This window comes from Charadrius vociferus, unplaced genomic scaffold (assembly GCF_000708025.1).
Source record: "Charadrius vociferus isolate BGI_N301 unplaced genomic scaffold, ASM70802v2 scaffold482, whole genome shotgun sequence".
Taxonomy (NCBI): Eukaryota; Metazoa; Chordata; class Aves; order Charadriiformes; family Charadriidae; genus Charadrius; species Charadrius vociferus.
The window spans coordinates 124,718-151,385 of NW_009647221.1; the positions used below are offsets into that span (position 1 = coordinate 124,718).

General features: G+C 38.5%; 1 protein-coding gene across 1 annotated transcript in view; it reads right to left on the reverse strand.

Moving 5' to 3' along the window:
• Positions 1-26,668, reverse strand: part of RB1 (retinoblastoma 1) — an 87,215-nt gene that overhangs the window by 59,837 nt on the left and 710 nt on the right. The window contains exons 2-11 of the mRNA XM_009879614.1: positions 26,398-26,515; positions 16,365-16,477; positions 14,039-14,173; positions 12,226-12,264; positions 11,501-11,568; positions 9,406-9,516; positions 6,954-7,102; positions 6,152-6,229; positions 3,418-3,527; positions 1,847-1,924 (exon numbers count right to left, since the gene is read on the reverse strand). Of these exons, the coding sequence (XP_009877916.1) occupies positions 1,847-1,924; positions 3,418-3,527; positions 6,152-6,229; positions 6,954-7,102; positions 9,406-9,516; positions 11,501-11,568; positions 12,226-12,264; positions 14,039-14,173; positions 16,365-16,477; positions 26,398-26,515 (999 nt within the window). The remainder of the gene's footprint in view (positions 1-1,846; positions 1,925-3,417; positions 3,528-6,151; positions 6,230-6,953; positions 7,103-9,405; positions 9,517-11,500; positions 11,569-12,225; positions 12,265-14,038; positions 14,174-16,364; positions 16,478-26,397; positions 26,516-26,668) is intronic.

Sequence of the window (26,668 nt, forward strand, 5' to 3'; positions counted from 1 at the left end):
AAGAAAACATTATAAGAGGATTAAAAGTAGTAAGTACCAGGCTTTCAATATAACCTGTAAGGGGTTCTACTTAATTCAAGGAGAGTTAATGATACACTGCCCACTCTACGCTGGTGATCAGAGGTTTACTGCCATCTAGTGACAGTTCTGTGGCTTTATGAAAAACAGTTACTATAGCCCAAATCACCGCTGGTGAATAAACCTTCACTCGAACTGTCCTAAATGGCATCAGTTCTGGATAACTCAGAGAAAAGCCCAAGTGTGGATGGAGGGAATGTAAATATCTCACTAGAACTCCTCTGAAGATCAAAGTTGGTTTAGTACATTTCAAATTTTTAGCAATGCAGAAGCTTGGTACTCATGGACTTTCTTAATAAGCCTTCCATGTCTAGAACTTTAATGAAGCATCTTTCACAGTGTTAGAGGGCTTTAATTCTAGTATAATTGAAAATTGTCAACAGCTGCCTGTATTTGTCAAAAATGGGATTTGTTGTCAATTACTTTCTTTTTAAATACACTGCATGTTTTAGATAGTCTAGTTCCAGATACTGCACATTCAGTCTGGGAACCAAAAGGCAAACTGATGTATGGCTAAAAAAGCATCACTAGCAGTTAAATATTTGAAGCATAAGACTAAAAGGGATCACTGAGGCAATCAAATAAACCTTCTGCAGTCACAGGTGATTAAAAGTTCTTTCATATACAGTTCAATATCTATCTCAGATGCATGTCTCCTTTTAGACTTTTTCAGAAGAATCTTTCAGAACCTTACTGCTCTGTTGGCTAGAAAACAATTCGTTTCTGCAGATGGTATTTACTAGATTTATAATGGATGCACAATCCTAGAGTCTAATTCATTCTTCCACATGCATATAAAGACTGCAGAAGTATTTTTAATAAAAACAAAAATAATTTTACTCATTTGAGAAAACTGAAGTAATAATTAAAGGTACAGTATTTTAACTTCCCTCATCTCTACAGCATGTTAAAATGAGAGGCATTTATACAGCAAGCATGGAACAAGAACTTCACTGTCTGATTTTATTAAACCTGACACCTTAAGAATGACTGCCTGTGGGGACACTTCTCTGTTTGTCCACGTGGCATTGAAGTGACACAGCTGGTTCTTGAGTGTCGAGGAATTTCTAAGTACCATCAGGCAAAGTGATACCAATTTTGACAAAAAGCTGTATTTCACAAGGGAAAAATGGTACATGCAGATCTCCTTTCCTTTCATTAATCAAATTCAATTTTGCAGTTTTTCTGTATTTGATTGTAGACCAAGTAATCACCAATTAATACCACATTTCTACCATATCTGTCCATTTTCCCAATAGACCAAAACATGTTGGCACTCTGAAATGTTGATCTTCCCAATACAGGAAAAAAAAGAATACTAAGAGGAAAAAGATCATGGGAGAAGAAATGTGTGTGCACATACAATTTGGTATCGGGAAAGGAAGCCAGAAGATACAGAGCCATAGCAAAGGTGAGAAAGGAAGACAGAAGTATGCCATGGAAGGATACAGTTGCATTCTCACAAGAACAAATACAGTAATCTATTTTACAGACATCTTGCACTTCTCAGACAACTCAGTAAAAAGCTTTCTCTGTTTTCCAACAATTTCACCAGGAACTGAGGGCACTCAGCACCCCTCAGTACATGTTACTGCTCATTAGTCACCAGAACAAGTCTGTTTTATGGGGAGGGGAAAAAAAAAAACATAAACAAAACAAACAAAAAACCAACAGTTGCTTTAAAATTAAAACAATTACTCTGAAGATGAATGTTTCTAGTTAGGATATTAAAAAAAAAAAGAATATAGCTTAAAAGAAAAACCCATACCTAACAGGAGTCTGTGGAAGTATAGGATTAAGTTCCTCATCTGGATTGTTTTTGACTGGTGTCCTCTCCAACTGTGAGCTACAGAAATGGAAAACAAACTTATGAAGAACTATCATAATTCAAAAAAGAACATTTTCTATAAAGACTTATTAAACTGAAGAGAAAATGGTGGAACAGATTTTTAGAAGATCTAGATGTCAACTCCAGTCATTAGAACAATGTAATTTAAATTCCCAAGTAGATCTGCTTTGCAGGGGGTATTGGACTAGATGACCTCCAAAGTTCCCTTCCAACTTTTTTTTTTTTTTCCTAGAATTCTACTTATAAACAGCTTAATTTACATATACAGCTGGTATTAGCTCCCTCTTAATCCAATTGTAAATGAATGTATTTTTCTAGCATAGGTAAAGTTACAGATTTACATTGTGAGCTCACATCAAGTTGTGGAAATGTTGAATTGTCAGGAACCACTGGAATTAAAGCATACGACTTAAAAAAAAAATCAAATAGAATCATAGAACAGTTTAGGCTGGACGTTTCCTTTAAAAGTCACGTAGTCCAACCTCCCCTGCAATGAGCAGGGACATCTTCAACTAGATCAGGTTGCTCAGAGCACCATACAACCTGACCTTGAATGTTTCCAGGGATGGCACATCTACTACCCCTCTGGGCAACCTATTCCAGTGTTTCACCACTCTCATTGCAAAAAAAAAAAAAAACCCTCTTCCTTACATCCAATCTAAATCTACCCTCTTTTAGTTTAAAACCATTACCCCTATCCTACCGCAACAAACTCTGCTAAAGTTTGTCCCCATCTTTCTTATAAGCCACTTCAAGTACTCAGAGGCCACCATAAGATCGCCCTGGAGCTTTCTCTTCCCCAAGCTTAATAACCCCGACTCTCTCAGCCTGTCCTCATAGGAGAGGTGCTCCAGGCCTCTGATCATTTTTGTGGCCCTCCTCTGGGCCTGCTCCAACAGGCCCATGACATCTATATTACTGAACAGCACCAGGGAATATGCCTGGGCATTGGTACTTAACTGTTTATCCTGCCAAACCATTTCTGTCCCATGCAAATTACCACTCCCCAATTTGTGGGTACAGGTCAGAGGTCAGAACGGGCTGAGGACCACTGCCAGCAAGCAGCTTCCAAATGCCACCATCTGGTTTTAGGAAGGAGGATCTGGAGCCATGCCATTCCATGTCATCTAGCCCCAGAGGCGTAACACTGCCTCAGACATGGCTAATCAACTAGCATGACATGGCCTTGGCCGCCTCCTCCTCACGATTCCTCAGCTTCCCATTGACCACAAGTGCTTGCACAGAGTAAGAATTAAAGTAGAGCTTCCAAATCATTTTAGGTAGACTCACAGTCATGTGTTTTCTAATTATTTAAGCTATAACGTAAAGCAAGGTTGGGGTTGCCAGAAATATCTTAGCTGAAGTGCAAACCTAGGAGATCAACAGGATACAGAGATCCCAATTTAGAACACGCAGCAGGGGGGCAAAGGGAGAAATCAACCCAAGTTCAGATTTTCCATTATAAAATGAAAGTAGTAAATGGAAATTACCATGCTATGACATCAGGCTGTAGAGTTTCATCATGATCCAGAAATAATCTTGCGTCTATATCTTTGTTGTTGAGATAGAGCTCATCATACTGTTTCGAGAGAACCTCAACCTCAAAAAACATTGATAAAAACCCCTTTATTTTATAGCAATAAGTTCAACAATTTACTGAATAATATAAGCTAGTCCTACCTCATGAATACAGTGCTGAATTGCTAAGAGAACGACCTTGAAGCTCACAAAGTCACTTCTTGGACAAATAGCTGAAACACACCCAGAGGAAAATTACCGTTCCCACACGCAAACAAAGATAATCTTTTAGAAGAGAAAACAATCCAAGACCATAAGACTTTCTTGAAGAAATGTAGGCCTTGACACTGCAAAAGAGCTAAAAATAGCTAGAGTGGGAGACACAGACCTTCAAATCAAACTAATGCTTCCAGGCTTTTAAATCTTTCCTTCCAGAAGAAAAAAGTGTCTCTAAGAGCAGGAAATGTAGCATAAACGTCCTTAGAACAGCTGCCAGACAATCCACTCGGACCCTGTCTCTGCTGGTTTTGAGAAAAAGGCCAAGACCCAAACTCAGACCTTCCTGTTCTGAGTGTAAGAAGAGCTTCTCCATTCCATATTAATATTTCTAGTGGTGTAGGTTTTTAAGTGCCTATTTCTACAAAAACATAGACCGTTATTCCACATTGTTGTTTTGCAAATTACTGGTAGAAGTTTCTTAGTTGATTAGATCCCATACTGATCTGATTTTGGTTTTGCACAGAAAATTTTGTTGGTTTTTTTGGTGTTGGTTTTTTTTATTTTATTCTGAGTGACTAACTGGAAGTCTGCAATTTTTTTTTATTTTTTTTTTTTTAAAATCAGGGACAGATACTAGCCTAGATACTACTTCAAATCTGCTCCAGTGTTCCTGCATAAGTAGGCAGGCACCTCAATTATCTGTTCCCTGAGCCTTTAAACATACTAAAAGATGCTGTACTTTAGCAAACTCCTGCTATAGAAACAGAACATATATAGAACATATGCATACGAACCCAACAGTGTATATGAACCCAAATTAGTCCCCTCGAAGTTCCAAGAAAAAACAAGCTGCAAATACCTCTTACACAACTTTGCTCCTCATCCTCTCCTTTTACCTTTGCCAAATTAATTTGCTCCACACTGATCTCATGGTTAATACTGAGATTAGGATTATTCAATCAAAGATTATCTTTAGATTCCTATAACACCTTTATTTGTTTCATTTTAGAAGTTCTTTTTTTTTTTTTTCATCGTTCATTATCTAAATAATGGCTTATGTGTTCTTTTTGTCTAAGATATTTCAGTACTTCACAAACTTCTAGAAACTTCAGAATCTCACTGCAAAAAAACAGCAGCTCTTCAACAAAATGGCTGCACTGGGCTAACTGGGAAGAAGTCTTCAGCCAAAAATAAGAATTCTGAATCAATCTATTTAGTTCATAAAGCCTGACCACCAAACACACAGTGAAGACAAATGAAATACCAACAGTAAGTCTCAAAAGCTTTAGTTATTTTGGAAGCAGCATTAAAATCTATCAAAAACTCAGTGGTTTTTTATGAAAATTAAAGTCTGTTTAGATGTCCCATATTACTAGCTATTGTACGGATGATCTCAGCTATGACTGATGGTTAGCTGGATTACACATGTGAACTGACTACCTCTGAAACATAGGTGTAACTTTCTGCTTTGTTTTAGAACATCCCCTCAGGCACTCAAGTTTCAGAAGCAAGGATCATGTGACTGCATCATCTTATACAATTTTCAACAGCAGAGCCTTAGACTATTAACTTTGACACTATGCTTAAGCTGAACAGCCTTGGATAAGAACCTTCATTGATTTGAGAATAAGCTATATAATGACCTTTGCAAGACTTCCCAACTACATATACTCATAAATTAAAAAGTCTAAACAGACCGCTGATACCCTTAAATTCATTTTGGAAGATTAAGATCTTCAGTGGGTCTTGTATTTTGTCCCCCACCCAACACACTACAAAACTGAACAGAACATATACTTTGCTGAATCTTGCAGACCTTCAGTCTAATAAGCTTCAGAGCTGCTTATTTTCAGGTTACCGCATCGATTGGTGACACACAGCTAAACCTACTCTTTTAAGAATGATAGATGTAAACACATTGCAAGAAGTTACCTACTAAGGCGCACTCTTGCGTGTGATTGCATAGAGGTAGTCTGCTGCACCCAAGCTACAACTCAGCAAGATGAAAGTAATTCTGCAGGGACACAGCAGTTCAGACTCTGCCAGATGTGAAACTGAGCCTAATCTTTTGGATAGCTCTCCAACATGACTACAGTAACATGTCTCAATTATATTTAAACTAAGGTGGGTAATTTAAGACTGTACACATTTACAGACTACCTTCAGAAACCTGATATTCTAATAGTTGTATTTTAGATCAATGCTCATCAAGATCACGGATATGCAACTCATGTCATGTTTTGCTTTGAGCAAAAGCACTGTTTCGGCCTCAGGAAATTAATTTATTAAATTCAAATGTAAAAGCTAAATATACTCCATGAATAAATACTGGAATCCCTGCTAGCTACATTCCTAAAAACCACTGCACTTTGCTAGATGATTTTAGAACAACCTATTAGAAACTTCATCAACGTGTAAAGGGAATCTTAAGCAATTTGGCATGAAGTAAAGGACTGTTGTTGAACTGTCTTAAATTCCTCCAATTACCTCTGGTAGTCCATTTGAAGCTACAACACCAATAGAATTCAAGAAAGGAATAAAGCTTGTGAAATACACATTTTTGACCTAAAAAAAAAAAAGAGAAAAAACATAACATTAGCAATGCACAGAGGCAGACATGCATACACTGCTTTCACATCTTTAAATTCACTTTTGTAATGCACTATGTTTTGATTTCAGTAGCATAAATGAAATTGCTTACATATCCAAAACAGTGATATGTAAGCATGCAGCACATAAACCATTCCTGGAACACTACATGACTAAACTGGGGAAGAACTGCACTCCTCCCAGCTCTCTTATATTTCTGCTTCCATCATCTGCTTGGATATTCAAAAAATCAAATCTATTCCTTTGTAAAAAGGACTAGATTTATCAGCAAAGGATAAGGGAAATGGGGTCTTTAAGATCCCACGCAGAAGCAATGCGCTTGTTTTGTACATTTTCTCATCAAGGGATGCAGCTGTGAAGCCCCATCAGAGCAGCCCTGCATCCACAGTCTACATGCTGCAATTAGTTTGTAACTTCGTACTGCATTCTTCACAGTTTAGTTTCCCTGGCAAAGTTATCACCCATATCAAAGGGCTTGTTTGGGGTTGGTTTTTTTTTTTCTTTCTTTTTTTGAACTACTTACTAGAGAAACCACAGAATTGTAGAATATCTTTACTACTGAACTTGAGAGAAACAGGCACAAGTATTGACATTTAAAAAGACCTTTTAAAAAAAAATATGCATATTCCAGATGGGTTTTAGCATCAAGACCTAACAGACTTTAAAACACACGCATTACCTCATCTAAATTACAATCATGCTCTTTACAAAGGACTTCAATAACTTTCGTATCAGTATCGCTTTGCTTTGAAGTACGTGTACTCCTGTTCTGACCTCTTCTTGGAGTTCGGGCTGAACCATTAACAGTCACTGCAGTCACAGCAGACTCTGAAAAGATAGTCAGAACCATCACGAGGTTAGAGTTGTCTTAAGAAAGAAGAGATTTAAATTATTATATGATTTTTCAGGTCCTCTTCTTAAATATTTCCCTTTCATCTGGGTAAGAAACCTTCATTACAGAAAACCTATACAAAAAGAAAACTGATTTTTAAATTCCTGTATGAGTATTTGGACATTCTGTTTTTAAAAAGCTATTCAACACAGAATGTATTAATAGCACTTTTTGCAAGTAGCTTTGAATAAGCATCTGGTTTGCAGAGCTAGGAAAGCCTTATCTTTTCACAGATGAGTAACTATTTTTTTTTTTTTTTTTTTTAACAGAAGTGAAAAACAAAGACCTGAAAAAGTAACTTCACTCTACGTGCCTGAAGGTTAATAAAGTCAATGCAGGACTTAAGTGCTGGTGGGAACCTGGAATATGGTTCTGCAGGGAATTCCTGCTTTCTCCAAATACCCCACGCAAAAAAGTTCACCTTGAAGAAGATACCAAAAAACCTTAATTCAGTGAGGTAAAAGTAGTTCATTTTGTTAAGTTCAAAGTAGATGGCTTCAATATTGTCAGCTTCAAATATGTGAATTATATTAATATACATTAATATAATTAAAAATTGTTGGTTTAAAACTGAGACTCTAATCAGCATGCTGTTCTCACCTGTAACTTCATTTGTATTTGGTAACTGTTCTGAGAAAATCTGACAAATTGCACTGCTCGGGTGGCTGCATCTTAATCCCCTCAGCCTTAGTCAGATCATAACGCTTGACATCATCTAGCACAATGTGAAGCCTCTTGGTCATGAGGATTTGAACAATACATTGTGTTATTTGCTAAAAGAATGGAGTGCTGTTTGACAGTTTACACAGCACCTGCACATACCACACAGCTTCAAGTTAGAAATCTAATGCTTATGACAGTGATACCCATATTTGCCATTTAGTCTGAAGTGGCAGCATTTCTTTTCAAGATACAGTGCACAGAACCAAACTGCTTCTAATAATGAGCTCCTAGCCTCCATAGTTACACTAAAAAAATAAATCAGTGTGAACACAGAGTTCAAAAACGGGTAGTTTCAATTCCGTGTTCTTTGAAAAAGATCTGCTTTATAACATCTGAAATAAACAGCATATGTCTGCCCTACTATGAAGGACAAATTTAAATTCAAATTGGTACTGGAGGACGGCGGCAATTTGCTTGCCACAAGCCTGTCCTTTCCCACCCTTTATTTGTATTGTCATTAGAATAAAAGCGAGATTGCTTGTTCTTACCTGAGACAAATAATTACTAGATCAGATAAATATCCTCCAAAACATGGAATTTAAAGAATATAGCAGTGAATACATCACCTATTCTATGACATTATAACCCAAGTGGATATTCATTCATGAAACAAACACAGAAACAAAGCAAATAGATTTAGATTATAAATACTAGTGTCTCACTCAAAGCCAGCAAAAGATAAAGTAATTAGTATAAAAAAAAATTGTTTTCCACATACTCTGGCTCCAAATGCTTCAGTGTATCAACTCCGTAGTTTGCAGAAGAAAGCATTCAACAAAGATAGAATTCTACCTTTGAAAGTTACCATAAATGCTTACTTTCTCTGCCTTTTTAGTGAGATTTTTCAGGTTTTAGGTATAAAAACTGAACATACACAAACTTACAGCTGAAAAGAAGTTTCTATAGTGAAAACCCATTGTATTTTTACTTAAAATAGAGACACTTGCTCATAACAAATGGGATTTAATATAAGCAAAGCTATCTACGTTTTCCCTCTACCAATTTATTTTGAGCTACCACTGCAATTAGCTATTTTTCTATCCACTGTATATTTCTTTTAAATGTCTGTATAGTTCAGTATCTCATGCATTTCTGTTGTCATCATACTGTTATATGTCAATGAAATAACAGTCACAGCACTATCTTTTCCTTTTGTAACTCAAAGCAAACCTAAATAATAGTTCTCAGTCATCATCTACCCAGAACCTGAATTCTTTTACCAAAGTAAAACTGCTGTTTTAACAAGCCCCTGAACAACCTGTATGGGCAGAGGACACAGCAAATGGATGGCAGCAATAGGAAAAAAAAAAAAAAAAAGAATTATATTAAATACACTGCCACATTCAGATAATTTAATTCAAGTTCACTATCATCTAAATTGAACTAAAACCTAAAAAAATCCATTTTAATAAGCTTAAGAAGTTTTATTATATTAATGATGAATGTGAGCATGACACTAATAGAAATTTAACCAATTTACATTCTACTTCAGTGAACAAAAAGCTAAAATCCTTACTGTACGGTTCCTTGAGCATAGCAGGAGGTGACAGTTTGATAAAATAATCTAAGACACACAGCAACAACTGGAAAGAAATCACCAGGTCATCTTCCACTTGCAACACTTTACCTGCAAACATTTAAAAAGGTAAACAAAACCTTTGTGAGATGTTTGACTTAATTTTAAAAGCAATTTTGAAAAAAAAAAAAGGATTTGGAAGTTCATTTAACAAAACTGCTACTTTTAGAATTCAGAAAGCATCATACAGGACGCCACTGTTCTTTAAAGGCTATTGATTTCATATCAAGTACTGTGTCCAGCTCTGGGGCTCCCAACATAAGGAGGACATAGAGATCTGTTGGAACAAGTCCAGATGAGGGCCATGAAGATGATCAGAGGGCTGGAGCACCTCTCCTATGAGGACAGGCTGAGAGAGTTGGGGTTGTTCAGCATGGAGAAGAGGAGGCTGCATGGAGACCTTATTGCGGCCTTCCAGTACCTAAAGGGGGCCTACAGGAAAGATGGGGAGGGACTTTGTACAAGGGCATGTAGTGACAGGACAAGGGGTAACAGTTTTAAACTGAAAGAGGGTAGATATAGGAAGAAATTCTTTACCCTGAGGGTGGTGAGGCAGTGGAACAGGTTGCCCAGAGAAGCTGTGGATGCCCCATCCCTGGAGGTGTTCAAGGCCAGGCTGGATGGGGCTTTGAGCAACCTGGTCTAGTGGGAGGTGTCCCTGCCCATGGCAGGGGGCTTGGAACTAGATGATCTTTAAGGTCCCTTCCAACCCAAACCACTCTGATTTTAAAACTCATGATTCTCAAGAGGTTTGTTGCTTTAGAGATAGCATACATATAAATAAATTTACTGTGCACAAAATTCCTACCTCTTGGTGCTCCTTCCTGATTTCTTTTTTATTTTACTGTAGTGCAGTAACTGTATAGACTATTTTACCTACATGTACCTCTTATTTCTGCACAATTCTTCCTTTCTTTTTTGTGGTCTTACTCAAGCTTTGTGAAAGCCGCTAAGTATTCATAAAGTGGGAGTTGCTAATATATAGTGACGAGAAATTCAAAACATGCTATCACACTGTATGCTCAGCCTGTCAAGTTTATATGAAATTACTTTAAAGTCACAAAGATTTTAGCACGAAAAGCACTTTTAAAACTACATTATTCCAGCTGTTCCCAAATTATCATTCATATGCCAGAGAAGATCTACAGGGCCATCCCAAGACAGCATGCATCACTACCACTACCTGTGCTCTATTTACACATGTGATTCTTGTATTTCTTTTCTATCAGAATTAGCCAGCGTCACCCAGGCTTTCCTGTGACTTCAACTATTTGCTGGTAAATTTTAGCTTTCCTTATTCTCAATGAAAAGGCAGGCTAGAAAAACTTTTTGGGTTTTGTTTTATGTTTATGCTTAGAGAATTTTAGTGAAAAAGCTCCACGGAGCTCAGCTGACCCAAAACCAATTTTGACTGCACAGATGTGTACACTTCACTGATAACACAGACCTGGAGTAAGCAGCAATTAAGATACATGATTTATTCCTTTTCGTAGAAATAGTACAATGAGACAGAACTCCATGGACTACTGTAATTGTTTCATCACTCAGCTTTAACCGGAACTTCAGCCTTTTCAAGGAAGAATTGCAGTATACATAACTTCAGAGACTTGATGTATAGTAATACCTTCTTATTATATTTAATTGATTTATATATTTTTAATATATATAAGCCGATTAAAAATTCTGCCAGTCTTTTCAGGTAATCATCCATCATTCAAATATTAGCAGATTATAAAGCACCTCAGAACACACTCAAACACAGAATATCAACCTTCAAAGTAAAAAAAAAAATCTTACAAGGCTTAAAAAAATATATTAATATACACAGGAAGCAATAGAAATTAAAAGAATAGCAAAACTGTATAGAAAGAAATATTACTGAGTAGTTACAAAAGCCACAGAATCAAAACATCTTGGGCCTGTACTGTGGACATCTGTAATAAGGATGCCAGTCTCATACTGGACACGTAAAACAAACCAATGAACTCACTTCAACAATATTCATTAAAATAACCACCTTTTAATCAAAACTCACCTTTTGCCAGCAAAAAAGTAATCCAGTAATTTTTCAGGACTAATACAGAACTGAGTTCAGCAGAAATCCTATAGAGACACAAAATTAAAGTTTTTGCATTAACAGCTCTGTAGTAATTCAAAACATAGTTTCTGAAAACATGCTTCAGTCTATGGAACAATTTAAGACAACATCCAACATTTCCCACATAGTTTAGTTTATTAAAGCTCTCATTCCCTTCCCTACGTAATTATGACTACACATTTGAAAAAAAGAAGTCTTAATAAAGCCATTCAAGAATCAGGCAGTATCTGTATCATCCTTTGAAAAGAAAGTGAATGTAGATAATTCACCTAACTGTTGCGAGCTGTTTTCTCTTTTGCCTTTGACTAATGCCCTATTCTCCAGTCACAGCATGAACTCAAGCTCATTTGGGAGTTGCTAAGGCATCTTTTCATCCATTCATTTGTTGCTAAGATTAGGAAGCTCACTCTCCAAATGTTTGTTTCCACCATGCCGAGACACCCGCCATTGGGTGGCAATCCTTCATGGAGGAAGTGATCAAATATATACATATCCCTTCTGTGGCTTTCATCATCCCTCACTGAAATTCAAAGTCCCCACTAAATCTAAATTAAACACATGACATACTATGACTTAGGTCAATCTTAACAGGTTAAAAAAAAAAATTCTGACACGTTTCACATCTTATCTTAACACACACAATTTAGGAAAGTCAAACTTACTCACTACTGGGCTGTTCCAGATAAATAAGGCCACAAGTCCTAGAAAATAAAAATAAATTCTTATCTTTAAACATTTTTCTGAAAGCAAACTGTATAATGTCTTTTACTTCAACATAGTAAAAAAATACGTCGCTTCACAAAACATTATTACAACTTAAAAAAAAAAATGTTGACTCTTGGAGAACAGACTAGCAGACCAATTAAAGCCCTCTGCCAGAGCTGGAATAATGCTGTTGCTGGCATGCTTATGTCAAAGCTTGCACAGCAGAACAATTTTAATTTGGTATAATAAAATTTGTTATTGTTTTCTTCCAGAAAAACAGGATTTGTATGTACATTGTTACTCAGTAGCTTGTAGAACACAGCAAAGTATGCCCTACAGCTGCACAGTACACTCTATAAAAGGGCATTTTAAAATCCTTCCTCTTTCTGCAGTGTCACTGCAAGCCTTGAGACAATGTTTCTTCCTAATTATTCTAGGCACACTAATTTCAAGAAATAAATCCAGTTTATTCAAAAAGAAAACAGGGGGAAACCAAATTCAAATCTTTCTGTTTCAACAAAATTGTTACTGCAATACAAGTTTTGAAAAAGTAAGCAAGTGAAGAAGAGCTAGAGCAGGGACAAAAACCAAAACATGCCTGTGTAAGTCTGCAATGACACTTTTAAGTGCAGAAAAGACTTACGATGGGTAAAACCAAATTATTTACAACTTTCATAGAACTGTACAGCTTTAAGGCAACTATAAACTTTACAAAAATGTTGTAATATACACATTACCCAGGATAACGGTAAGTGATTGACTGGACTTTGAAAAGACAAAAAACTTGTATCACATTTGTGCCTTGATTCTATAAACCACCAAGAGGTGACCACAGTGCTCTGAAGCAATGGGATCAAGTAATACAAGCATCATGGAATGATGCATCAATGTTTAATAACAAGAAACAGTTTTCTACTGGTATATGCTACAGAGAATTTCACAGACTGATTAAAAATTGCCTCAGAGGATATCAGATCTTGCCAATACACATCTATGCTAGCACACATTAGCCTGTAAAAGGATGTAAAGCCTTTATCATCTCTGTCTTCATGTTAAAGCATAGTGTGGCAACTTACCACCTTGGAATAACAGCAACTCAAAAAAAGCATCCATTTGAGATCTCCTTATTTTCAAGTTACACACAGAAAGCTCTTAGCACTCTGCCATAAGCACATTCCATTTATTCCGTACAAAGAGAACGCCCCTTGATTTTTGTTGTGTGGTCAGCTAAAGCACTTGGGAAGGTTTACCTTGATTACAAGTGAGAACTGCTAATAGAGCAGGCTCTGCAATGCCCCTAGAGACTGGAACAAACAGCCTTCAGTTCTAGATCTGGGAGAGACAGCCTATCTTATTTGTGCTTTTTTTCTTTCCAGAACTCCTTACAAAGAAACTCTTGGATCAAGATCTGGGGAGGTGTGAGCAGGTAAAAATGGGAAGTCCCTTAAAGTAAAAAAAATATTAGATAAAGGTAAACCAATCCTTGTATTTGAAAAAAGCTTAAAGGGACTAGCAACCACTTGTCATGCTGCTCTTACTATTGTTTGTACTGCAGCAAGGGGATTGTTTAACAAAGCTTTGTAATAGTTACAGAATAAAATGTAAGATGTGTTTATTCAATGCATGTAAACAGTTCCATTTCACTGTTCTGCAAATATTAGCACACAGAGTTTAAATGGGCTCTTCTAATACAAAGTTTGAAAAATCCAAGTACTTAAAAGCTGACAGACATAAAGAATTCATCATTTCAAAGTGAAAAATGTAGACTACCTTTCAAACTTGTGGTATAGTGCAAGTAATACATCGTATTTCTTTTTCAGCCTTGATACAGTGCTATCAACTTTAGTGCTTACAGTATCCATGTTAACATCCACCTCTTTCAGAAACTGAAAAAATGTGCATACACTGAAAAAAAGGAAAAGAGATACCAGATTATCACAACTGAGAATGACCATTATGCAATAGCTCTTTAAAAAACCCACCAAAACCCACTGCCTTACTTCACTAGACTCCAGCATATTCTTACTACAACTAACAGTGGCTAAGAACCTTGCTTTGGAAAACACTACTTGCTTACCTTGAGCCCCATATACCACCTTTACATTTTCCAGATGTAGGAACACTGTTCAATCACGTAGCACAGGCCTCTACTACAGAAAGAGTTTTCTTGGCTAGCACAGATATTATCTTTGGAAGTCAGAATTTGTTAACTAGACACATCTTTCTTCCTTGCTCTGCCAGTAAAACCACAAATATCCAACACAGACATCTTGACTCTTCCATTCTAGCTAAAAGTTCTACTTCAGAAATGTTCTTAGAGAAGTAAGAATATGAACCTCAGCTCCATCCATGCTAAAGAGAGACCTAGGAATGAAAACTGAGATGAATGCATTGAATGCATTACACACGGAAAAACTTCTTTACGGTTCAGGTGACAGAGCGCTGGCACAGGCTGCCCAGGGAGGTTGTGGAGTCTCCTTCTCTAGAGATTTTCAAAACCCGCCTGGATGCAGTCCTGAGTAATGTGCTCTAGGCAATCCTGCTTTAGCAGGGGAGTTGGACTAGATGATCTCTAGAGGTCCCTTCCAACTATGAAAATTCTGTGATTCTGTGAATTATATGAAATTTCAAGTCTTTCAATGGGCACTTGGGGCAAGGACAGCACCACCCTTTGGCAATACTATTACACAGGGGACCAAAGTCTTCCTTACTCATCCATGCAGTATTACAGCCATCAAGAAAGCATTTTGTTGTTCTGTTCATAACAAAAATGAGCAGATAACTAAAAACTAAGGAGAAGGAAGCTATCAAATATATTCAACTATTTCAACTACACCAAATATATTTTGATCCTTTATCAGATTCTGAGATTATTTTTTTACCTTTGTCAGATTGAAAAACAGAATATAACAACAGTCAGAAGTTTGTTTGGGAATTCTTTTACTGTGGAAAGAAAAATCTTTCCAATATAACAGTGTGGCTCTAGAGGATAAGATGACTGGTAGCAATCTCTGCCAGATTGACCTTATAGCTGACAAAAAGCCCAGGGCTAACAAGCAATTGAGTATTGCTAAAATAAAAATTGGCAGAGTAATAGCTTACTCTTTGAAACCCCAAGGGAAAAAGTCTCTTTCAGTTTGCAGCACAAGTTGGTCTGTACTCAGGTGGAAAATGCTGAGCATCGCTGCACAAATGCAATTAGATTTCATCCACGTGGTTCCAATTCAGTCAAGACTGAGGAGATTAAGTCGAAACATCGGACCTGACTGCTGCTCTGAGAGACGATGCAAGGCAGAAGCAGCATACACAAGTCTAATCATAACTGAAGACTTCCAAGAAAAAGATACTTAACCCCAAGACTGGGGTTACCACCATGACATGTCTGCTATTCTGCCTTAGCCTCCTGCCCTAGAACACCCAAAGGCTCTGCTCCAGCACATGCTTTCGACGCTCGGCACAGTTATTAATCAGATGACACTGGAATCCTTTCCTTTGATGAATCTAACACAAGATTGCTGTTGCCACCTAAATTTACCTTAAAAGTAGGTATTGTTTTACAATCTTACTTTTCATATTATGAACTTAGTGAATATACAATATAACACTAATTATCCCCTAGCAAAAAACATGTACATAAGTACAAAATTTAGACTGGCATTAAAACATCTGAAAGAGCAGCATGCTGGCAAACGATTTGAAGAGTAGTATTCTTTTCCATTTCTTTATTTAGCCTAAGCCTAATCTTGGAAAAAAAGGTTTTATATAAAATCTTGATAAAGGGAAAGAAAGGAAATATTTTAAGTGTAATTTACACCAAGTTAAATTGATGAAGACTTAGGTTGAGCAAGAACAAGAATCAACTGTGTGATACAATCAAAGCCAATCACAGTTGAATCAAACAAATATCATTGTTCCTTCAGCTAAAATATGATAGCAAGACTCCTAGTTTACCAAAATACTCAGAATTCCCATAAGGAACCTTCACTTTAAAATCAACTAGCCTGATATGCACAAAGACTCACAATGCTTTAAAAACATTCTCCTTATAAAAAATGTTGACCAGTTAAATTTTGAAACCACACTTAAATTCACTTACCTGATGTTTATACTTTTCAGAAGCTCTGTGAAAGTGAATGTCATGTCATCCAGATCAATTGCTACAATAAAGATACAGACTCCCCATGTTTCCTTTTTCTTTTTGTTATAAGCCTTTTGGAAAAAGAGAACACAGTGTTTATTTTTATTATGCAATAAAGTGGGTAATATATGGAAAGCATTAATTTGTCCAAACTAGATTAGAAATGGTAAAACAAAACACACTCAAGCAAACATTTGACTATGATAGCTAATTATTTGATAACTGAAAACTCTTACAAGTTTTACATTACAGATGAAAGACCAAGCACTTCAGCACTTATTCCTAGAGTACAAGATCAATTTTACCCATACAATTCAGCAAAGCTTCAAAACAGAAGCTGTGGTTCCACAGAACGTTTATGCAAAACAGACACCATGATTTTTTTTTTTTTTTTGAAGTTACTATATTTGACCATAACACGACACTGAAGGTTAAGGAATCAGGAGAGAAGCCGTAAGAAATATAAAATCATTACAAAGACAGGCAATAAATACTCATGAACTTTATTCTCCAGCTAGGTCTCAACCACTTATCACAGCCGAACCACAAACCCACCTCTCTGTTTAGTAGAGCATGACAGTTGCAAGCACCTTCAAGCATTTTCCTACCATACATTAACACTTAAGGTCTGTCTTCTGCTGCTTAGAAGTAAGGTACAAGCTGTAACCCATCATACTTCACCAAAGAAAAGCCATCCCACCATGACAGACTTGCCACCCACATGGAATTCACTCTTGACAATTCACAAGCTAGTCACTTGGAGCCAGCCAGGCATCAGTTACAATTCTGGCACCCTTCCACCAAAAGCACATCTCAACAGAAAACCTCTGAAAAGCAATGTTTTGCAGAAGCATGGAAGGAAAAAAAAACACTTAAGCAGGTATACCACAGGTTTTGGAAACAAAGCTGTTTTGAAGACGGAACTAGGTGTGGGTGAAGCCCTGCAAGACTCCTAAAACAGCAAACTCTTAAAATACTCTTCAGACATTTGGTACCCTTGTAAATAATTCTCCAACACCGCCCAGGCCCACTGCCACTTCAGCAAAGGAGCAGCATTTCAGTGTGTCTCTCAGCAGCTCTAGGTTGGATGTGACACCTGTTAGAGGATGAAGGTGAAACAGACCCGCAGGAGCGAGGGAGCTGAAATACCGACCTCCTGCTCTTCTACACTGCTTAGTTTTAGCCACTCCCTGGCCTACTTTATCACTCCACCTAGCTGCCTCCCAGACAACACCAGTGTGAGCCACAAGGGCCAGTTCACTCTAGAAAACACTCCTGAAAGGCCATAGGAATAAGACTGCATCAGACTTGGCTCTCTCCATCTTACACGGTCTTCCAAAACTATCCCAAAAAGCTTTGCACTCTTAGCACACACTCGTGTCCTCATTTATTCAGCAGCATAACCATGACAAATAGCTCGCCATGCCCATAAACAATACAACAATTTCACTAACACTGCCAACAATTTATTTATTTTTTTTTTTTTTGGCAATTGCTCTGTCTTTCTTTGGACCAGTGCTTATACATCCATGAAGACTGGATGGGGTCTCCTCCAAAGAATGAAAAGTTTCATTGGTTTGTGCAATTGGTAAGAGCTATAGTACAGGCTTGAATGCTAAAGTAACCAGCCACCTTCAACAACATGGTAACTGTCCATTATTTAAGTTACTGTTTTCTTCCTGCATTCCTACTTGAGCATTTCCATGAATCATGACACCTTGTACAACAGAAAATTATTTTGAAAGAAGGTGTTAACACACTGAGATGTATTTGATGATACATAAAGAAATGGATATTAATGTCAAATAGCCACCGTCTCTTTGTTTATTGGAAACCCTCGCTTTTTAGATCTTTTGTATACCATCACACACCACCAGCAACCTAAAGATGAGGCAAAAAAATTGCTCCTGAGGTGGTCTTGCACAGAAGAAAGGCTTTGCTAAGAGGTGCGCTTCCACTGTCTCAGCCAGTCTCAACAATCCTTTGCCGACAGGTACAACACACTACCAGGCACATAAGAACAAAAAATGTCCTGTGGGATGGGGATGTTTACTTTCGTGCATTAATATATCTGTTATGCATTGTAAAAAGTTTTGAAGGTTAAGGCTAGATAGTGACCTACCAAGAAGAAGGATGACTACTTACGTACCGAGGACACCACTGCCACTGGAGTTAGCTGACATTGTTTAATGAGCAAGTTCCCTTCACTTCATGCTCCTGCAAACTCGGACCACAAAGTTGTTCTGTAAATACATCTGGTAGGGCAGGAGGACTGACTGCCAGGAAGTGGTGACATTGTTCCTGGTTTGCTGCCTATCCAAACAAGCTTAGCTCTCCTAGGCAGCTTAGCTTCACCCAGGGAGGATGAATGCCTGAAGGCTATAGCAATTGTTTATTTGGTAAGAGTGAGGTGTGGTTTTGCAAGAACAATCTTTAAACTCCTTATCCAGTATAGTTTGGGCTAACAACTTATTTATTTCTACTACTAAACAAGATGGCAGCTTCAGATGCAGCCTGTCAGTCCACTAGATTCAAACCATTACAGTGAGTCAAACTCTAATATCAGGACTATCCCATATCCACTGCTGGTGTTGCATGATGCTTTGGGCACCTTCTCCTCAACCAGACAGAAGATGTTGGATGACTGCTAGCCTAACAAAAAAAAAATTACACAGCACCCAGGATAAACAGATAGATTATGATTTTTTTCTAGTAGCAAAGAAAAGGAGAGCAGCACTTGAGCATGCCCACCTCTTAACATCAGCTGAGCGAGGGAGGAGAGCAACACATGACAGAACACCAGACTGTGACTATCCCACAAGCTACTGCTGGTTAAAACAGCCAAAGACACAGGTAAACTGCAGTTTCCTCAGAAGTAAAACCATCTGCCCATACCCATGCATTAAGATTTCAGTGATTTTAATACACAGAATATAAACATCGTGGGGCAGAAGGCAAGAAGAGATAAGGAGAGGTCTTCCTGGCAACTCAGACTCCTGAGTATTCTCCTCTTTGTACCCCTTCCCTCCCAAAACTCACAGACATTTTTCAAGTTTTTTCCTATACAAATGAGTTAAAGCTGACTGCAGAACAAAAATGCAGCAGCATCACTCTGCTCAACTATTTTGTCAGTGTCATAACTCCAGGGGAGCCAATTCTATGACACAAATTAGCGGTTTGTTTACAGCCAAAGCCAGACGATTCATCCCAGATGGACTTGAGGGCATGGGAATGGATGCAAGACAAATTCACAGCCAGAAATTCATTTCTGAGGGTTTTCTTCTTGACTATAGTCTGACTCAAGATCTTTGTTGACACAGGACCACTACATAAAAAAAGGCAGAATGACGGCTCAACACCTGTCCTTGGCTGTCAGTCAGTTTCAACAAGATGACTTCCAGTGACCCGATTTCAAATCATCATGAATCAAAGCCTACTAAACCCCGATTCAAAGATTATTTAGCACCTAGTAGTCTACATCGATTTCTTTCTTTTTTATGTAGGATTCTGGGGAACAAATGCTATAACTTTGGGCTACGTAGGTCAGATCTCTTCAATCAATATAGTTTTCTGTAGGAAAATATCTAAAACTCTTACAAAGTCTTTAAAAATATTTATTTCTCATTCTAGACTTACTATTACTACTATTTAATATATTTTTAGCAGATCATCAGTTTGCCTAAGTCTAGTGAAAACAGCCTGGAGGAGTCATAGGCTTAAAATGCTCATCCAACTGAACTATTGTGAAATGGGATTCTTGCCTCTCTTTTTTCTAGATGTTATTGCAAAGTGTTAAATGCACTAACAGAAATATCTTCTGTTTTCTACCTCAAGAGGTTCTCCAGCGCTAAACCAGTCACAAGGAGGAGATAGCGACAGGAAGTCTCAGTTCTAGTTTGCAGTTAGAGATGTTTATTATTCTGCCAACACTGATAACAGTTTTGATGACAGCCTACAAAAGTGATCCAGGAATAGAAACTTCAAACAATGTTGTGTAAAAGAAGGTCAAGAGAGATGCACATGAGAAATACGCAAACATGGATGGGTATGAATCAAACAGGATATAGGATGTCACAGTGTAAATATCAAAAACTTAATTTTTGAAGGGGAAGATGTGGAACTTGTCAGCTTACTAAAACCTCAGCTACCACGTTCTAACCAATATAGAGAACTAGCCAGATGGTACAAGAAACATTCACAGATATGCTTATGATTACGGGGGGGAAAGATGGTAGGGAAAAAGAATCAGGAAGCATTCACAAAAGAAAACTGATCAGAATTAAAACTTGTAGGAAAAGTTTCCCAGAAAAAAAAAATAAATATCTGAAAGTGAATACTGTGCCCACTGTCTACATATAAGATGTTCTGTGTAAAGACAGTTAGATCCTCCATCTCCATTTTTCAGCAATAACAGTTTTAAATATTCTGTTGAACACTGTCTGGAATGGAAGACTGCTATTAGTTCTCAACAGATTAAATCAAATTCAGATATCATAGAATGGTTTAGGTTGAAAGGCACCTTGAAGATTGTCTAGTTCCAACCCCCTGCCATAGGCAGGGACACCTCCCGCTAGACCAGGTTGCTCAAAGCCTCATCCAGCCTGGCCTTAAACATCTCCAGGGATGAGGCAGACACAAGTTCCCTGGGCAACTTGTTCCAGTGCCGCATCACCCTCATGGTGAAAAGTTTCTTCCTAATATCTAATCTAAATCTACCGTATTCCAGTTTGAAGTCATTCTCCCTGGTCCTATCACTACATGCCCTTGTAAAAAGTCCCGCCCCATCTTTCTTGTAGGCCCCCTTCAGATACTGGAAGGCCACAATAAGGTCGCCGTGCAGCCTTCTCTTCTCCAGGCGGAGCAACCCCAACTCTCTCAGCCTGTCCCCATAGGAGAGGGGCTCCAGCCCTCTGATCATCTTCGTGGCTCTCCTCTGGACCTGCTCCAACAGGTCCATGTCCATATAATACTAGCTAAAAGTAATGGAAGTCAATGGAAAGCACTGAACTGATGAAAATAGTTCTTCTGATATGAAAAATTCCCATTATACTTTTCTGGCATGTAGCGAGGCTGAAGGGGACATCAATCTGTCCCCGGAATGGGCAGAAAATGAGGAGAAAAAAAAAAAAGAAACCGTACACCAGTTAGCTATGCTTTTAAAGTGCAAGGGCACAACACATACACCCAATGCATCTACTACTGAGATACTGAATATCACCAGCAAGAAGCCACAGTGATGACTTATGTTTGCTTTGGGACTTTCAGTAGTTCTTTGGTTTTTGTTTGATAACAGAGGATCCTAAACTATCTGTCATTTCGCCCATCCAAAGCTTCAGTGGATTCAGGTTCAGTTTGGCTGCAGTTCAATAAATAAGAGACAAAGCTCTAGACATAGAAGACTTTATTAGCTCATATGCACGTCATGCTTTTGCCAAAAGCAAGAAGGCTCTGCATGTCTTTTAACATGAGGATGAGGTGGTTTACCAACTACAATGTTTTCTTTCACTTAAGAAACTACAACCAAAAGGAACTGAGTTACTTAAAATGTGAAATGTTATGGATTGGGAACACTCGACCTGCTGATTATTAACCTTTTGGTCTATATAGAGCAACTTTGCTATATTTAAGAACTCGCTATTTCATTCCTCTACTTAAGCTACAGTTCATCTTTTAAGTTTTCTTCACTAAGAATACAGTTCAACTCTTGTGCAAATCAAGTGCTCTGCAGCATCTGCATACCAGTATAAGTCACCAGTTGGAGAGAATTTCAGAATGCAAGATGAGAAATTAGAAACAAGGGAAGATGACAGAAACATCTTCAGACACTAGACACTTTCTGGGGAAAAAAAAAAAAATAAGGCAGCAACAATACAGAATAATCACCACTGACTGGCTTGAATTATAACACAGAAACAGATTAGTGTAGTACTTGGGGAAAAAATTAACGGGCAAAGAAAGTTAAACTAGGAAGGACTAGCTATGCAGACTGCAGATCCTTCATCACCAGAATTTTTTAACAGCAAATTAGACAGATACTTTGATAAAAACGACTCAGGAATTCATGAGCCTGAACAGCTGAGCCTCTGTAGGAGAAGAGTGGGCCACATTTCCCAAACAGTGCTATGAACAGCAAACAAAAAATGAAGGTCCAACCCACACATCACATACTACAGCAAGTTGGGCTGATGAGGTTGAAGCACACCAGACCCTATGCCTCAAGGTCCAATGCAGACTCTAATTTCTATCAATTTCCCAAACCACTTCAATTTTCTTTGCAGATGTTTGGTTCCAATTTAGTCACCATGTCATCTGTTCCTCACATTGGTTCTTTCCAATATATTAAGCAACAATTCATTCAAGTTTCTTTTTCCTGCTTATATCACCCAATATCCTACTTCAGAGTCTCATTTTGTTGTTCTTTTCCAAAACAAACAGTAGCAGAACATAACAAATGCCCCGAACTTTTCCTAGCAGTATTAGTATGACTTCTGGACCTCTCCTAGTCTTTCTTACACCAATAATCACATGCTGCTCACCAAAGCACATCAGCAATTCCACTAAATCTATTTACTCCATCTAGAGTTTACAGGCACTACCAATTCATAATACAGATTTCAGGACAGTTACAAAACATTAAGAATACAAGAGAAGCAAGCATCAGAGCAAATTTTTAAGCCAACAACTGTCGGTGTGTTAAGAGTTTTGAAATGAAGGCAGTAAAATCTACAATTCTAAAACAAACATTTTGTTTACCTCGGTAGCTTGCTTTGGTAAACAAGAGAAACAATAGAAAGAACAAAAGTCTTTGTATGACACTAATGCAAAAGCTCTTGATTATATATACACTTCCATGTTTCCAATAAACTTGTGGGGGAGTTCACCAGATACAAAAAGAATGTAAAAATAAAACATCTTTCTGGTCCTGCATCAGATACCTTCCTTCACACCATACATCAACAGCACTGATTCAGTACAACATTTCTGGAACCAAGGTTTGGGGTTTTGTCTAAGAGATTTTGAGTTATGATCTTATTGTAGAAGAGAGTAATTAAACTCAGTCTGTCACAGAGGAAAGCTTTGATGTTCTCCAGCTATGAAGGAGAACACCACTGTCTTTAACATGGTTGTAGTTCTTTGAACAATCTCTCTCTGCAGGTCTAGTTTTTCCAACTACAAGTCAGCCTCATTTTCCAGAAAGATCATGTAAGCATATCTCTCATTGCCCTTCTCCTCCTCCACACACCGCTCACAGGGGGGTTCAACTCTTTTAAGGATTCAAGGCCCAGCTGTGAGAGGGTGCAGCTGTATATCCTCGACTCAAATTGCTGCGGAAACAAGTAAGTTGAGAGCACTGTAAGAAAAGCCAGAGTGCAGAGCTATGCAAGATAAGAAAGGTGAAATTTCAGAGAGAAGTAGGATCACTAGTAGCTCAGAGATTCAAAAGTAAAAATACTAGTGTGGAAAGGTGCGACATCCTGAAGGAAAAAGCAATGAGTCAGCCAGTTTTGGTGGTGCCACTGACTTCAGCAGGTGTTGGCACAGAGGACTCATTCCAGGGAGCAGCAGACACCTACTTTTCTCCTCCTGACTGATGCCTGCCTGGCCAGCAAAGACTCTTTAGGTGTCTCACTGAAGTACAGGCACACTGAGGCTGATACGTCACTACATCCTAGCAGTCTTTTGTGTGTGTGTCAAAAATAATTGCTTTATACTTTTAAGCTGTATATAGCTTATTTGCAAAGTCTCTTTGCACATGATTACACATACCCTAAGTGACCCAAAAAAGGAGAGTACTGAGATGTTTTCACTTTAAGTCACTAAATATTCATTGAGCAGGGATACAGCAGGTGTTCAGACTAGTTCAAAGCCCACATTTGCCCCCTGCATCTCTGCCAGTCATCACACACCGCACCTAATGTCTGGGCCACGTCACTTCCTAGTTAGCACTACAAGTCCTCTCCATACTCTCAGAGGCCTGGCAGGCACAGTTCTGAGATCAGCCCCAAAGAATAAGGCCAGGGAAAGGGAAAGCAAGGCTTCAGGTCCTTATGCTCTGTAGATAGCTTGAGAGTGGGATCATTAATTAGATGCTACCCATGTTTCTGTCAGTGATCTGATGATTTAAACTTTCTCAAGCCAAACCCAATTACAGGGTTAAACAGAAGTGTTCTGGTAGGTATTTGTCTCAAGTGGTGTCCTGCTATTTCCCTTTTTGGTTGAGAACAGAAAGCTGCTACATAAGCAGCTTCTGTTCCAGTTCAGAACTGAACAGGTTAGCACTGAACCACATTGACTAAAACACACACACCTGATGCTCGCAAGACAAACACTGGGACAGCCCCTCCGACACATTACCTTTACCAGAGGGGAGAAAGGAGTCAGCATTTAAATACAGACTCTTCCTGAGTCCCTGCAACCTGAACCAGAGAGTCACCCTGAGAAGCCAGGCTCCCCACGGTAACAGCTTGACTTGGACAGAAAAGCAGCAATCAGCCAGGCTGTTAATTCACTTGACTTCACACTCAAGTGAAGCCTGCACTGGTCTCAGCTAGAAGTAGCGACTCCTGCCTGCGAGGTCCTGTGGAGGCACACGCTTGCCAGCTTCCTCACTTGAACACCTTGCTGACACATCAGAAAGTCTGAGGAAATGGCACTGGATTGAACCACAATGTAATATAAACTTTTTCTTATATCTTGAAAGGCTCTTTACATAGGCCTTAATTGCAAGATAATAAATATTAGCTACATCATAATGAAGATTAGTTATTGCCCTGTTCTGAATAGGTAAACAAGGTGATCTTCAGATGCAGAAAGAAAGGATTTCAAACACCCTGTATCTTATCTGGCCACTGCTAGGTAATGAAATATGAAATAATGAATAATGAAAATAAAGTTTAATCTATGAGTGAAGTTTGCAGAATTATACTGAAACCTGCCTTGCTTTTTTTCACTCACTAGAAATGACTACTCCTATTTTAGTTCACGTAGAGGAGCTCGACTGTGCTTTTAAGTAAACATTCCCTGGGAACACCCATGGCCAGAAACTGTATCTGTTACCAAAAGAGCTGAACACAGTCTCTCTCCCAGGCTGCTACTGTATTGTGTTGCAAAACCCAAACACATTAAGAGCTGGTATACCCATACTGGGCTTTAAAAACCACAGACAACAAGGTATTACTAGTGACAGCATAGCTGTGGCAGGTCAGCTCAAGTTGCAGAAGAATACTCAGATATCGCAACAAATACATGGATGCTGGCCCACACAGTGGGAATAACACTCCAGCTAGATATTTTAAATCTAATTCAGATCTGTGTAACACAGCTTTGGTCATGATTTAATTTTATTGTAGCTGTTCTCTGAGTCAGCTTGTTGAGACAGCAGTAACACATGGAGAAGGAGGCGGGGGGGCGGAAGAAATCAGGAAAGGGCATAACATTTTAATCTGTTTACACATGCCCAATGACTAACTTTGAACGGAAATACCTCAACGATAAGTACATACAGATTAACATTATGCAGTAGAAAAAGAGTTTAACATACAAGCATGCCTTTCTCTACAACAGTCTTCTCCAGACCCCTTCTGCAGCCTCATAAAGAAAGATGTAGCAGAAAGAAATACACAGAAACACACAATGAGATGACCCGTATAAAGCTGACTCAGGCATATTTGAAATAACTTGTGGTTTGAAGAATCAGCTGATCACGTGGTATTGTTTTCTACTGTCATTTATTAGTGATCTAAAAGAATTCTTGAGTCTGTACCTTTACTGGAAAACATTAACAAAAAAGAGAGAGATATAGAAAGCAGTTTATATAGACACAAACACGGCAACATCCGACTTCAACTGCACTTAGACTAAGTCCTACCATACAAGCCTTGGTTGTGAGACACTTGACCCCCGGTCCAGCAAAGTTACAGTTCAGTATTTCAACTCAGGCACAGGACAGACGCCACAACAGAGGCACGAGTTACAAGCAGCAGGTACTCACTAGAGCTCCATCCACAGCCGATAAGCTCTCGTAGGTCTTCCACGCTTTCTCCCTCACGCTGTCCGACACTTTTAGAGCATCGCAGAGCAGGACGAAGTCAGCTTCGCCAATTTCCAACCTAGGAAAAGCAAAAGGCATCACACCAGCGGGGACTCCGTGCGGCGCTGCGGGGCAAACAGAGCTACGAGGCAACAACCAGCTGCTGAAGGGTGCCCCGGGGTGACACCGCCTCACCACACACAACAGCCCGGGTGGAGGCACAACCCGGACC